Source organism: Salmo salar, chromosome 06, assembly GCF_965601325.2.
Source record: "Salmo salar chromosome 06, fSalSal1, whole genome shotgun sequence".
Taxonomy (NCBI): domain Eukaryota; kingdom Metazoa; phylum Chordata; class Actinopteri; order Salmoniformes; family Salmonidae; genus Salmo; species Salmo salar.
The window spans coordinates 26,788,605-26,805,000 of NC_138296.1; the positions used below are offsets into that span (position 1 = coordinate 26,788,605).

Here is a 16,396-nt window from a genome sequence, read left to right on the forward strand (position 1 = left end):
AGGCTTCCATTTCTTCTTTCTGGATCTACTCAATGTTCACCTCTTGAACATCAGACTCTGAGGCCTCATCTTCACTGTCACTTTCCAACCTTGTTGAGGATGGCTCGTTGTCAGGCTCAAAAAGCCACAAATTTGCCCGGATGACCACCAATTGTTCAACCCTTGTATTGGTCAGCTTGTTGCGTGCTTTGGTGTGTGTGTTCCCAAACAAGGACCAGTGCACTCTGAGGCGGCTGATGTTAGTGGGATTTAGAGGATGATGGAGGCAACAGGGGAAAAAGCCTCAGATCCAAGTCCCTTCCACCAGGTGACTGATGAGATATGTTGGCACGACTGCCATATTGCATCTCTATCCCAAAGCCCTTGCTTGGAAGTGAACTTCGCCAGACTGCCAAGAACTTTGCCCTCATTCAGGATAAGGTGGTGAGACACAGTAGTGATGATACCATAGGCCTTGTTGATCTCTGCACCAGACAGGATGCTCTTGCCAGCATACTTGGTGTCCAACATGTACGCTGCGGCGTGTATGGGCTTCACGCAGAAGTCTTCACGCTTTTTGATGTATTTCAGAACTGCAGTTTCCTCTGCTTGAAGCAACAGTGAAGTGGGCAGGGTAGTACGGATTTCTTCTCTTACATCTGCAGGCAGGGTCTGAACATCAGACAGGATGGCATTGTCTCCCTCAATCCGTGCAATGGCTACTGCTATAGGTTTCAGGAGTTTCAGGCTGCTTACCACTCTCTCCCAAAATACATCATCCAGAAAGATCCTCTTGATGTGGCTGTCCATATCGGCAGACTGTGATATGGCCATTTCTTGGAGAGACTCCTTCCCCCCCAGGAGACTGCCAAACATGATGACAACACCACCCCAATGAGTGTTGCTGGGCAGCTTCAATGTGGTGCTCTTATTCTTCTCACTTTGCTTGATGAGGTAGATTGCTGCTATAACTTGATGACCCTTCACATACCTAACCATTTCCTTGGCTGTCTTGTAGAGTGTATCCATTGTTTTCAGTGCCATGATGTCATTGAGGAGCAGATGCAATGCATGAGCAGCACAGCCAATGGGTGTGATGTGAAGGTAGGACTCCTCCACTTTAGACCAAGCAGCCTATACAAATGTAAGCAAGGTCTGTTGTCCCTTGTGTCTGTGCTCTTGTAGAATACTGATTGAGGGGTGGAGATGATGCAGTTAATTATTCCTTGCCCACGAACATTCGACCACCCATCAGAGTTGATTGCAATACAGTCTGCTTTCGCTATGAGTTGCTTGACCTTCACTTGAACTCTGTTGAACTCTGCATCCAGCAAATGAGTAGATAAAGCATGTCTGGTTGGAGGGGTGTATGCTGGGTGAAGAACATTCAGAAGTATCTTCCAATACACATTGCCTGTGAGCATCAGAGGTGAACCAGTTGCATACACAGCTCGAGCAAAACATTCATCAGTATTTCTCTGACTACGCTCCTCCATTGAGTCAAAAAACTTCTGATTCCAGGAGGACCATGAGCTGTTGCTATCGATAAGGTGTCTGATTCATCATTTTCACCTCGAATAGAAGTAGAGGGACTTTTGTCATAGGTTGCTTGTTGTGAGCGCTGAGGAAACTTTATGCACTTGGCCAGATGATTCTGCATCTTTGTTACATTCTTCACATATGATTTGGCACAGTATTTGCAAATGTATACAGCTTTTCCTTCTACATTAGCTGCAGTAAAATGTCTCCACAGATCAGATAGCGTCCGTGGCATTTTCCTGTAAAGATTAGAAAGAAATGAGTAAAAATATACCCAAATACGATTCCATGTACAGATAAATAGTTAAGCAGTTAGATTAAACAACTCTTTTGTAAGATAAATGTTTTAAAATGAAACATGTATGGAAACGGGTGAATTAACACTCCTCAGTTAGCAGGCTCAAGCAAGCTAAAACCCACATGGTAGCAAAAATGAATTAGCAGATATTGTTAACAAGTTAGAAATTATTTAAACACACTTTGTTGTAGGCTACTATTTACTAGTTAACAAAATATCATGTATGTCATATAAACTATATTCACCCCAACCAGTATTGTAATTAAAGCTTACCAGAAAGCATGTAGTCCTTGGCTCAGACAGTGTAGGCTCAATAGCATCTCATTAGTGTGCAAGATCTTGAGAATCATCTCTACATGTGATGGAGCAGTATGCTGCACGTGTAATGGAAGAATGCACTGTGCATGCAGAGGGTTGCAATTCCAATGAAATTTTACATTTGTAAATTTTTTGGTCATTTAGCAGACGCTCTTATCCAGAGCAACTTACAGTAGTGAATGCATACATTTCATACATGTTTTTCTCCATACTGGTCCCCCATGGGAATCGAACCCACAACCCTGGCGTTGCAAACACCACGCTCTACCAACTGAGCCACACAGGACCGTGGGGATAGTTTAACCAAAATATGCCACAAGACCTAGAATTTAAGCAAAATTCCCAAAATTCCCGGGCTTTACTTCCCATGGAAAATTCCTGGAAAGTTTCCGACCCTTTGCAACCCTAGTTACGACCAACCATTTATTATGCTTAAGATGATCTCCATCATAGAGCTACAACCTATGAGTCACTTCAATGGCCGGAGCTCCCTAATGTTTTGACGGGATAAGTATCTCTCTGGATGGCACTGTTTGAATGACTGCTGACTGCAGCCTGGAGCTGGTGTATAGAGGATGACTGGATGACTGGTCAGGGCCTTTATTAATGACCCATTGTGTACAGTTTGGATGCTCTCCTAGAGGGGAGGAGGGTGAGGGTGGCTGGGGAAGGGGGGTGGGGAGAGTTGGATTGGTCATGGTGTGTGTGTATGTTGTGTGTTTACATGTCATGTGTAAGGGAGAAAGATAGGGAAATGTTCCTGATTACCGTCTAACTGTCCATGTCTCTTCTGCCCTCTCCTACAGTGTGCTGTTTTGTGGTCCACAAAAGGTGCCATGAGTTTGTCACCTTCTCTTGCCCTGGAGCCGACAAAGGCCCCGACACAGATGTGAGTTCCTGTGCTTTCTCTCTCTCCCTCTCCCTCCCTCCCTCCTCCTCCTCCACCACCTCCTCCCAAGGGCATTATTGACATGGGAAACATATGTTAACATTGCCAAAGCAAGTGAAGTAGGTAATCAACAAAAGTGAAATAAACAATAAAAATGAACAGTAAACATTACACTTACAGAAGTTCCAAAAGAATAAAGACATTTCAAATGTCATATTATGTATATATACAGTGTTGTAACAATGTGCAAATAGTGAAAGTACAAAAGGGAAAATAAATAAACATAAATATGGGTTGTATTTACAGTGGTGTTTGTTCTTCACTGGTTGACCTTTTCTTGTGGCAACAGGTCACAAATCTTGCTGCTCTTTTCTGAATTTTGATAATTAGCAGGTATCAGCCTAATTCTGCTCTGCATACATTATTTGGTGCTTTACGTTGTACACTGAGGATATTTTTGCAGAATTCTGCATGCAGAGTCTCAATTTGGTATTTGGCCCATTTTGTGAATTCTTGGTTGGTGAGCGGACCCCATACCTCACAACCATAACGGCAATGGGTTCTATAACTGATTCAAGTATTTTTAGCCAGATCCTAATTGGTATGTCGAATTGTGTCGAATGTCGAATCTCTCTCTCCTCTCTCTCTCTCTCTCTGTCTGTCTCGTTCTCTCTCTTTCGCTCTCTCCCATACACAAGCACACCTTACACTGTGTAAATAAGGAGGAGTCAATTGTAGCTGTCTCATTAGTAAACGTCTTAAACTGACACAACACACACTGACTTTGATCTTCCCAGCATCTCTCTGCAAATGCTGTATGACAAATGGCTTTGAAAACGGTCTCAAAATAACTGTGTGTGTAATGTATGAACAGCATTGTTTGTCCTGCTAGATTTAATGAGGAGGACCAATGTGCGAGCCAAACACAGGCCCTCCCCATCGTCCCTACACACACACACACACACACCACACACTCAATCACAAAACACACACATACATCCCCTTTCAGAGCCTGTTAGGGCACAGTGTTTCTTGATGGAGGACAGCTCTGTTTAGGATGTGTGTGACCCTGTACACACTCAGTCAGTTCCCCTGTCCCTCTCTACTTCCCCCAGGCCTGTGTGTGTCCTTGGTTAGATAAGTGGCTCTGGTTTGTGGAAGGCAAGCATACCCGCAACGCTGTGTTCTGCCTGGCTGTGTGTGTGTGTGTGTGTGTGTGTGTGTGTGTGTGTGTGTGTGTGTGGTGTGTGTGTGTGTGTGTGTGTGTGTGTGTGTGTGTGTGTGTGTGTGTGTGTGTGTGTGTGTGTGTGTGTGTGTGTTTACACTGTGACCATGATGATTAGGATGATGATGTTTGTTTAGGGCGTGTTACTGTGGCCTGGCACACCAGCTGGAATAAACATAAACATACATCCACTTAGAACACACACACACACACACACACACAGAGCTGTATAGCTGCTGCAGGGTTCCCCAACTGTCAGCCCAAAGCATTCCCACCCATAATACAGAGATATACAGTATGTGATCGTATACAAATGTAAGCAAGGTTTGAAATTATTATGTTTTAGTCCAATATTATATCTGTTTTGGCTTCTTGCGGTCAATTTGCAGTCTACAAATTCTTTGTAATTATGTTCGCTGAAGAAGAAATTGGCCCGTGGCTGAATCTAGTTGACGGTCCCTGGCCTACTGTATGTAAACATCCTCTACACAAGAATCCCTCTGTCCCATTTGTGCAGTGCTGCTTGCTGCTTGTCTACACTTTGATCAGTCATGTACAAACACAAACAAACACACACAGCCAGCCAATTAGAAGTGAGTGTTTGGGCTATCAGAAATAGGGCTGGGACAATTGCCGTATAATCATGTAACTGAGGATTATGGATGAAGAAATCAAATAACCATCATAACCGTTTTAAAATGTTTGTTTTGCTGTTGTTTTTGTGGAAGACCTTCTAACGAGACTGTTCCCTCCTTAGCACACACACACACACACACATTAACACACACAGATTGTGCAAGCAAGCACACACAAACACACCCCCTGTTCCGTCAGGTCTAAATGTGTCAGACATAAACACTGCTAATATGATGTGAGTGTGTGGATGACTTATGACTTATGATGACCACTGTATTCTTACTGAGTTGAACATTGAGTCCACTTGAACAACTTAGATTTGATGTTGTATTTTACACACACACACACACACACACACACACACACACACACACACACACACACACACACACACACACACACACACACACACACACACACACACACACACACACAGGACCCCTTGGACCCCTTATGCTGCTGGCTGTGAGTGTTCCCTCCTGTCAAGCCTGTTTAGGCCTGCCTGTTTCCTGCTGGCTCTGTGTACCCAGTCCTGCCTCTACCCAGTCACTGGGCACTGTTTAAACAGAACAGGGGACTTAGTGTTGCACAGGCGACAGCCCTGTCTGAATACTAAAATAGTGCAAGATGGTTGCTACTGGTGCTCACCACTTCTTAGACTGGTTTCCATCCCTCTTCATTTCTTCCTCTCCTCCTCTATTTCCTCTCCTCCTCTATTTCTTCTCCTCCTCTATTTCTTCTCCTCCTCTATTTCCTCTCCTCCTCTATTTCCTCTCCTCCTCTATTTCTTCTCCTCCTCTATTTCTTCTCCTCTATTTCTTCTCCTCCTCTATTTCTTCTCCTCCTCTATTTCCTCTCCTCCTCTATTTCCTCCCCTCCTCTATTTCCTCCCCTCCTCTATTTCCTCTCCTCCTCTATTTCCTCTCCTCCTCTATTTCTTCTCCTCCTCTATTTCTTCTCCTCTATTTCTTCTCCTCCTCTATTTCTTCTCCTCCTCTATTTCCTCTCCTCCTCTATTTCCTCCCCTCCTCTATTTCCTCTCCTCCTCTATTTCTTCTCCTCCTCTATTTCTTCTCCTCCTCTATTTCCTCTCCTCCTCTATTTCTTCTCCTCCTCTATTTCTTCTCCTCCTCTATTTCTTCCTCTCCTCTATTTCTTCTCCTCTATTTCTTCTCCTCCTCTATTTCTTCTCCTCTATTTATTCTCCTCCTCTATTTCTTCTCCTCTATTTCCTCCCCTCCTCTATTTCTTCTCCTCCTCTATTTCCTCTCCTCCTCTATTTCCTCTCCTCCTCTATTTCTTCTCCTCCTCTATTTCTTCTCCTCCTCTATTTCTTCTCCTCCTCTATTTCCTCTCCTCCTCTATTTCTTCTCCTCCTCTATTTCCTCTCCTCCTCTATTTCTTCTCCTCCTCTATTTCCTCTCCTCCTCTATTCCCTCTCCTCCTCTATTTCTTCTCCTCCTCTATTTCTTCTCCTCCTCTATTTCTTCTCTTCCTCTATTTCCTCTCCTCCTCTATTTCCTCTCCTCCTCTATTTCTTCTCCTCCTCTATTTCTTCTCCTCCTCTTTTTCCTCTCCTCCTCTATTTCCTCTCCTCCTCTATTTCCTCATCTTCACTGATCTAGAAGGACCAGGATAGAAACTTGATACAGGTGAAAGCAACATGGTGGAGGTGAGGGAACAGTAACATGGTGGATGTGAAGGAACAGTAACATGGTGGAGGTGAAGGAACAGTAACATGGTGGAGGAACAGTAACATGGTGGATGTGAAGGAACAGTAACATGGTGGAGGTGGAGGAACAGTAACATGGTGGAGGAACAGTAACATGGTGGAGGTGAAGGAACAGTAACATGGTGGAGGTGAAGGAACAGTAACATGGTGGAGGAACAGTAACATGGTGGATGTGAAGGAACAGTAACATGGTGGAGGTGGAGGAACAGTAACATGGTGGAGGTGAAGGAACAGTAACATGGTGGATGTGAAGGAACAGTAACATGGTGGAGGTGAAGGAACAGTAACATGGTGGAGGTGAAGGAACAGTAACATGGTGGAGGAACAGTAACATGGTGGAGGTGAAGGAACAGTAACATGATGGATGTGAAGGAACAGTAACATGGTGGAAGTGAAGGAACAGTAACATGGTGGAGGTGGAGGAACAGTAACATGGTGGATGTGAAGGAACAGTAACATGGTGGAGGTGGAGGAACAGTAATATGGTGGAGGTGGAGGAACAGTAACATGGTGGAGGTGAAGGAACAGTAACATGGTGGAGGTGGAGGAACAGTAACATGGTGGAGGAACAGTAACATGGTGGAGGAACAGTAACATGGTGGAGGTGAAGGAACAGTAACATGGTGGATGTGAAGGAACAGTAACATGGTGGAGGTGGAGGAACAGTAACATGGTGGAGGAACAGTAACATGGTGGAGGAACAGTAACATGGTGGAGGTGAAGGAACAGTAACATGGTGGATGTGAAGGAACAGTAACATGGTGGAGGTGAAGGAACAGTAACATGGTGGAGGTGGAGGAACAGTAACATGGTGGAGGTGAAGGAACAGTAACATGGTGGAGGTGGAGGAACAGTAACATGGTGGAGGAACAGTAACATGGTGGATGTGAAGGAACAGTAACATGGTGGAGGTGGAGGAACAGTAATATGGTGGAGGTGGAGGAACAGTAACATGGTGGAGGTGAAGGAACAGTAACATGGTGGAGGTGGAGGAACAGTAACATGGTGGATGTGAAGGAACAGTAACATGGTGGAGGTGGAGGAACAGTAATATGATGGAGGTGAATCCTCCACAATCTTGAGACAGTCAGGCTACAGATGGTGGCTGTTTCACACCTGACCTCCGTGTGAATGACTAACTACCATCCCTCCACTCCTCCACATCCCTTCACTCCTCCATCCATCCATCCATCCATCCATCCATCCCTGCCCACCGGCCCTTGACTCAGTCAGGTGTCATGGGTCTCTCACTGTCCTTTCCCCCTCTCTCTCGCTCTCTCCCCTTCGTCTGGCTGGAGCTAGAGGCTGGACCTGCAATGAGCGCAGACACACTCACACATGATATACGCAAGCACACACATACAGTATGTAGATGCGCACACACACACTGCTATGGGTCATGACCTCTGTACCACCCTCAGACCATGGATGACATCATCAATGCTTTGATCGATACAAACGGCGAAAGAGAGAGAGAGAGAGAGGGAAAGAGCACAGGGAAATCACAGAGATAGAATAAGAGAGTTGGTTCACATTAGCATCTATAGTAAAAGCAGTGCTTGACTTGTAATGAGTACTGGAACCTATTTCAGTCAGAGTCAAGCACTGGTGAAAAGTGGTCCTTCTTTCTCTCCAGTCACCTTTCATTCACCTGATGGACCTGTGACACACTCTACTGTATTGCATGTCAAGCATCCCTCCAAAGAGCAACCAGTGAATGGAAATCATTGGAAACCCTGCTCCCCGAGCCATGCAGGCTGTATAGATACATGTATATAATGACAATGGCCACCAGCCAAAGCTCACTCACTGTGCCTTTAAAGCCAGATTGTTTGAGGCAATGTCATTTGGGGATTAGTGTCAGTCCAGATTGCAAGACTGATGTTGCAATGATTATTTTTCTATATGTATATTGGTGTTGCTGCGTTTCCTTTTTGTAAATCCTTTTTCGAACCATCTGTCTTTGGTCTGTTCATATCAATCACTCTCCTGGAGCTTGTTTTAGCTGTGTTCAGAGCTCTTCTATCTGATTGCCTCTTCTGCATCTGCATGGGTTTGATATTGTGTGTGTGTGTGTGTGTGTGTGTGTGTGTGTGTGTGTGTGTGTGTGTGTGTGTGTGTGTGTGTGTGTGTGTGTGTGTGTGTGTGTGTGTGTGTGTGTGTGTGTAGCCACCTCCGTGCATTTGGTATTAAAATCAATGTGTTGTTGTTGTAGGATCAGCTTTTTAGTTTTTTTTTGCTCTTGTCTGATGCTCCGTTCTGATTTACTTTCACAATCAGTAGAGATGAATGACCTGCCACCGTACCAATGATTTTCAATTTATTTTCTCCTATCTCCCTCCCTCTAATCAATCCATGGCTCTGTTTATGTCAGAGGTTTGTTGAGGTCTAGGAGTAGCCAATGGTATTTCTTATTGAGGAAGATCAAGACAGTTCTGTGTTACAGTGAACAATGTATTCTACATCTATCTGGTTAGGATTCACAGTAACTGGAGTCAGAAACATGCGCATCATAAATATTCCTCCCTGGGAAATGAATTTTAAAGCCGACTTTCTGATGGTCTAGAAATAGAAAAAGAGATAGGTTTACAACATTGGCCTTGAATAATGATTTAGATCCATGCCATTAAGATCTATGACTTAATGGCCGACCGTTACAACCACATACTCCTGACCTCCTTTCTCATTATGGGACTCCTTAACACCTGGCCCCATCGGCTCTGTGACCCTGCTAAAGTGTAGGCGACATTACAACATAGGGCCTTAATTGCTGTGACAAGCTGAACTAGTGATATCATTAGCCAAGTGTCTCTGTGGGCATACTGAGGCTGCGTCACAAATGGAACCCTATTCCTTATGTAGTGCACTACTTTTGATCAGGGCCCATAGTGTTCTGGTCAAAAGTAGTGCTTTATATAGGGGATAGGGTGCCTTTTGTGACACGACCTGTCGCTCCTCCGGGAGAGAAGAGGACAGAGCTGTGGAGAGCCAGGCAGGGGAGGTGTTAAGAGATATACTTGAAATGAAAGTAGATTACTGAAGACATTAATTGAGTTGGAATTGGAAGCATCAGTTAGGAGGTGATAATAGCTTTCTCACTGCGATCCAGAGGGTTACATTACTACCTAGATTGGCGACATGAACTCACAGTTGCAACCATTGATTTATAAGTGTTTCTTATTGATCATGTATATACCCATCAATTGAATGAGAACGGTTTGTATTGTCAAATTTATAAACACATGATAGACGGTACCTTAGTGTAGATTAACCTATGATACCGGTATGTCAGATTTGTTCACTGATAAACGGGTATGGATCTGTGTAGCCAGGGTATTACATCACAGGCTGTTTGCAATTTGTCTTTTCTCTCAAGGTGCCTTTGGGGCAGGGCCAGATTCTCTCTGTGTGTGTGAGTGTGTGAGTGTGTGAGTGACTGTGTGAGTGAGTGAGTGAGTGAGTGAGTGAGTGAGTGAGTGAGTGAGTGAGTGAGTGAGTGAGTGAGTGAGTGAGTGAGTGAGTGAGTGTGTGAGAGAGAGAGAGAGAGAGAGAGAGAGAGAGAGAGAGAGAGAGAGAGAGAGAGGGGGTGGGAGAAGAGAAGAGAGAGAGGGGGTGGGAGAAGAGAAGAGAGAGAGGGGGTGGGATAAGAGAGAGAGAGAGAGAGAGAGAGAGAGATAGAGAGAGAGAAGAACAATGCTCTTCTCTACTATGAGTATGAATCTTACCCCCAGCCACTGACAGAGGAACACACAGGGCAGATGTTCTAACTTGTGTTAACAAAGATGTTTCTTCATGTATCCGTCACATACTGTGATCAGTGCTGCAGTCGGGGAGAACAATTGATGGTGTACTGGTCCCACGGGGGACCAGTACGGAGAAAAAATGTATGAAATGTATGCATTCACTACTGTAAGTCGCTCTGGATAAGAGCGTCTGCTAAATGACTAAAATGTAAATGTAAATGTAAAAAACAAGAGGAGTGAGGGATATTAGGGAGAGTCATATGTCAAATATTGAATATTCACCTCTTCAGTTCCTCTCCTTATCCTAGACTGTATAATTTATCCTCATAAATGTGCTTCTGAAATGATAAGAGAACAATAAAAAAGTGTTTTTACAAAACAATGCTATGAAAACGAGCGGGAGAGGAAGAGAGGGAACTAGAGAGAGACGGAGAGAGAAGATGAAAAGAAAAGATCTGTGGCTTGTCGGCTCTTCATCCCTGGGACACTTTGACAGGTGGAGAGGTAGAGTGTGACAAATCCCTCATTTCGCCCTCTCCCCTCTTTGGCTTTGGGAATATGAATTAATGTGAAAGAGAAATACCTAGATTGCAGCATGGTGTCTTACAGAACCATTGCTTTCAGCCTATAGAGTTGATCTGTGACTTTGAGTGTCATTATCAAATGAACAGTACTTAGACATATTCTGTGCTGATCTGATTCTCCCCTTGTTCACTGTTAATAAATCTGTTGACTGCTGAGGCCCTCAGCTGCCTTGCATCGGCCTACATCTCTATCTGACAGTAATGGCCGTGTTCCACGCTATTAGCCTGCCTGTCACAGACCATTAACCCTGCTAGTGGCTCACTGCTACGCTAACCCACAGCAACAGCTACCGCAAACAAAACGCTAACCCACAGCAACACCTGGGAGAGCCAGACAGCCGCCCAGGCAACAGCATTTACCCAGGCTACCACTAATTTGCTTAAACAGTCATTACCCTGCTAGCAGCTCACTGCTAACAAATCGCTAACTCAAAGCAACAGCTGGGAATAGCCAGCAAGCCGCCCAGGCAACAGCAGTTATCCAGGCTACCTCTAACTCACTAAAACAGCCATTACCATGCTAGCGGCTTGATGCTAACAAACCTCTAACTCTAAGCAACCAGCCGTGAGATCACTCCACATGTTAGTTCTGTTAGGTTAGAAATAACAGGGTAAAAACTGACGGACAACTATAAAAGACAGCTGAACAGACAAAGACATCTTTCCACCAGCACAAGTATATAGACCCCAATTTGGGTGAAGTATCCTCCTTCCCTCTGAGCATTACATCTTTATTTCTAGGCAGGAAGTTAAGTGATGCGGGCAATAAACTGTTCAACTGTTCAGCCTGCGGCTATGGAACCCTGACCTGTTCACCGGACGTGCTACCTGTCCCAGACCTGCTGTTTTCAACTCTCTAGAGACAGCAGGAGTGGTAGAGATACTCTCAATGACCGGCTATGAAAAGCCAACTGACATTTACTCCTAAGGTGCTGACTTGTTGCACCCTCAACAACTACTGTGATTATTATTATTTGACCATGCTGGTCATTTATGAACATTTGAATATCTTGGCCATGTTCTGTTATAATCTCCACCCTGCACAGCCAGAAGAGGACTGGCCACCCCTCATAGCCTGGTTCCTCTCTAGGTTTCTTCCTAGGTTCTGGCCTTTCTATGGAGTTTTTCCTAGCCACCGTGCTTCTACACCTGCATTGCTTGCTGTTTGGGGTTTTAGGCTGGGTTTCTGTACAGCACTTTGATATATCAGCTGATGTATAAAGGGCTATATAAATACATTTGATTTGATTAAACCACGTCTCTCCAATGTTATCAGTGACTGCAACCATGTGATTGCCTTTCCTTTACTCAGAACATTCCAAGCTTAATTGCCTCCACCATATACCTTCCTCCTACAGATAACCACTAACTGCTGGTGTAGAAACCAGACTATGGCCCTTCTCATTTCCATAGGAGACCTGATGATTCAAAATATTTCAAGTTTAGGAGTCAGAACCCATCAGTTCTAAACCACGCAGAACAGATGACAGCTAGAGTCTGTTGAGACCTTCACCTTCACTAGGGGGACGTTGTCTCTATGAGCACTGATCTAAGGTCAGTTGTTCAGCGCATTTCCGGCCTAATGGTTAAGGTTTGGATTTGAAGAATGTTGTTGATAATCTCTCTGTCTGTAAATCATCAGCACATGCAGACTAGTGGTTAGATTACTGTCAGCCGAGTTCTTGTGAAGAAATGGATATGAGGCAAGAATGATGGTAAAGCTAACAGAAAGATAACGTTAACCCTCTTGAAACCTCAGATATTTAAGAGGAAAACGTGATCACCTTTCAGAAATAATTCTAATAGACCTCTGAGTACACTGAAATAATATGTTTTTTTTAAGGATCTGTTTTTGGAAAACAATTTTATGCAACATTGAGCCTATGAACAGACATGTTGATATGTTTAGTATATCAAGCAATATATACAGTAGACCACATATGGATATGTAGGCCATATGGTTTAAATGAATCCATTTAGATGGGAGGTCATTTTAAAAACTGATTACATTCTATTGACCTAAACATCAGCGCAATAAAGCAATTAAAAAGAAGCACAGGTGCCTCAGCCACCCCAGTGGAACAGCTGCCATGGGAATATTAATGCTTATGTAATATGTTGGTTGATTTAATTACTGATATCATATTGGAATCTGCTGCAGTCATCAGCCTCATCTCTGATGACGCAACCCAGAGTGTTACTGTGTTAATGAATTTGGGGGATTGGTGGTGTGGAATCTATGGATGTGTTCTATACCAGATCATCTGACCAGTGTAGGGAAGCTGAGAATAGCAGTAGGAGAAAGGTGTGTGTTTCTATTGGTGGTGTCGTGTCTTTGGGTACCATTAAACTGAAGACATGTTTATCAATTACCTCCCTGTAATTATTATCACGCGATTAAACTGATTAATCGTTTAATTGTAATTAACTAGGAGATCGGGGCACCAAGGAGAATATTCAGATTACAAAGCTATAATTTTCCTAATATAACTTTCCTGTACTATAATATTATATTCTATTATAGTATAGGCCGATTATCTTCTGGTTTAAATGGTGTATTTTACCTCGAGTCCAGTCTCATTCCAAACGTCGTAAATTGTTGTATCTGCACGAACCCAGTCTTTACTAAAATCATCCATACATCAATTGTCTTAAAATCATTTATTTACTACACTAAGTAATTAACAGAAAACATACAAACAGTAATTATCGTCACAAAGGATTGGTATAGTAATGTGCGCTAATGGCTAACAGGCATGGCCGTTCTGTTAGACAATGGGTCATAAACGGTCAGCTGAGAATGCACACCTACAGAGTTCATTAATATTAACAATTGACAATTGAAGGCTCACTCATTCGGGAACAATTGCAATCAATATATATTTACGCTCAGTGTGTCGTTCTGATTCTTGTTGGAGAGTTTGGTTCTGTTGGGGAGTTTTCTCCGCGTTCTCTCTCTCTCTCGGTTAGAATGGATGTTTCGTTGGTCTTCGCGTTCGATGATATAATTTACTTAGCTGCAGACTAATAATTAATATCAAAGACTTGTTCTTATTCTGTCGGTCTCGATAGTCTAAAAGTTAACCACGTGGTATGGTTCACTTTCAGTAGAGGAATTGGAAGGTAAAACCTATTGGCCATGGAGTGGAGGCCTGGTCTGAAGAAATGTAAATCAGGGGGTGTTTTATAGTGCCCATAGAACAGGCTTGTCAAATGACGCCTGGTCCTGTCTGTGTCCCTGGGGGGCGGGCCGATGACTGAGTTAAACTTGGTACAGAAATACAATTCTATCACATTAACATCAGTACATAGCTTCTCAATGTTTTACAAATAGCTTTATCCTTATTAATACATTTTATACAACCATTATGATGCAAGTCTCAAGCTGAGGCTATTATATAAACAGTTTTATGGTAATATGGCTATATTGTCTCTTCTGAGTATCACAAAATTGTACCAAGCGGATCAGTTCGTAGCTGGATTCTTCACCAATCTTCCATACCTTCTCCAGAACACACATGTCGCTCGGTTCTCCAATTCTATGAGTTGGAAGAATTTCCTTTGTCTCTCTATGGGCCATGTGGCCAGAGACTCTCCTGGAATTTTAGAGTTTTTACAACCCTTTCACACAGGGCCTGGGTTGGGGGGAAGGTAGTGGTGGTGCAAAAGGGAGGGGGTCAACTGTCCTTCCTGTACCCAAAGAGGCCAACGTCATGACAGTGGCCATGCTGCGTTTGGCATCAATGCATGATTTAGGTGAGAGGTCAGAGGTACGACATCAGGGTATGTCAAGTTAGGATTTAGCTGATATCGGAAGTCAGAGAAGGGGCACTGAGTTCCTGTCGTTAATTAGGCCCACGCTCTATCTAAAGCATGGAGGAATCATTTAGTCCCTGTGTCAGTGGGTCTGCCTCTAGTGTTATCAGCTGATAGCGATTATAACCAGTATAGTTTCAAGTTGTATTATTCGTTTCTACTTATCTTCTTATCATGTGTATGCGTGCGTCTGTGCCTGTGTGTGTGTCTCTTCACAGTCCCCACTGTTCCATAAGGTGTATTTTTATCTGTTTTTTAAAATCTGATTCTACTGCTTTCAGTTACCTGATGTGGAATAGAGTTCCATGTAGGCATGACTCTATGTAGTACTGTTTGCCTCCCATAGTCTGTTTTGTACTTTGGGATTGTGAAGAGACCTTTGATGGCATGTCTTGTGGGGTATGCATGGGTGTCCAAGCTGTGTGCCAGTAGTTTAAACAGACACGTCGGTGCATTCAGCATGGCAACACTTCTTACAAAAACAAGTAGTGATGAAGTCAATCTCTCCTCCCCTTTAAGCCATGAGAGATTTACATGCATATTAATGTTAGCTCTCCATGTACATTGAAGGGCCAGCCGTGCTGCCCTGTTCTGAAACAATTGTAATTTTCCTAAGACTCTCTTTGTGACACCTGACCACACGACTGAACAGTAGTCCAGATACGATAAACTAGGGCCTGTAGGACCTGCCTTGTTGATAGTGTTAAGAAGGCAGAGCAGTGCTTTATTATGGACAGACTTCTCCCCATCTTAGCTACTGTTGTGTCAACATGTTTTGACCATGTTAAGTGCCCCTGTTTGGTAATCCTTGCTACTGTATTTAGTATCTCTCTGTGTTGAAGTGCCCCTGTTTGGTACTCCTTGCTACTGTATTTAGTATATCTCTGTGTTGAAGTGCCCCTGTTTGGTAATCCTTGCTACTGTATTTAGTATATCTCTGTGTTGAAGTGCCCCTGTTTGGTAATCCTTGCTACTGTATTTAGTATATCTCTGTGTTGAAGTGCCCCTGTTTGGTAATCCTTGCTACTGTATTTAGTATCTCTCTGTGTTGAAGTGCCCCTGTTTGGTAATCCTTGCTACTGTATTTAGTATATCTCTGTGTTGAAGTGCCCCTGTTTGGTACTCCTTGCTACTGTATTTAGTATATCTCTGTGTTGAAGTGCCCCTGTTTGGTAATCCTTGCTACTGTATTTAGTATCTCTCTGTGTTGAAGTGCCCCTGTTTGGTAATCCTTGCTACTGTATTTAGTATATCTCTGTGTTGAAGTGCCCCTGTTTGGTAATCCTTGCTACTGTATTTAGTATCTCTCTGTGTTGAAGTGCCCCTGTTTGGTAATCCTTGCTACTGTATTTAGTATATCTCTGTGTTGAAGTGCCCCTGTTTGGTACTCCTTGCTACTGTATTTAGTATATCTCTGTGTTGAAGTGCCCCTGTTTGGTACTCCTTGCTACTGTATTTAGTATATCTCTGTGTTGAAGTGCCCCTGTTTGGTAATCCTTGCTACTGTATTTAGTATCTCTCTGTGTTGAAGTGCCCCTGTGTGGCTCTACACAGTGGGTGCACACACACACACACACACACAGACAGACAGACAGACAGACAGACAGACAGACAGACAGACAGACAGACAGACAGAC

The 16,396-nt window shown here is 43.6% G+C and overlaps 1 protein-coding gene across 1 annotated transcript in view; it reads left to right on the forward strand.

Moving 5' to 3' along the window:
• LOC106594070 (protein kinase C alpha type) overlaps positions 1-16,396 on the forward strand; it is a 283,350-nt gene that overhangs the window by 111,326 nt on the left and 155,628 nt on the right. Inside the window, exon 3 of the mRNA XM_045720006.2 lies at positions 2,941-3,023. Within this exon, the coding sequence (XP_045575962.1) occupies positions 2,941-3,023 (83 nt within the window). The remainder of the gene's footprint in view (positions 1-2,940; positions 3,024-16,396) is intronic.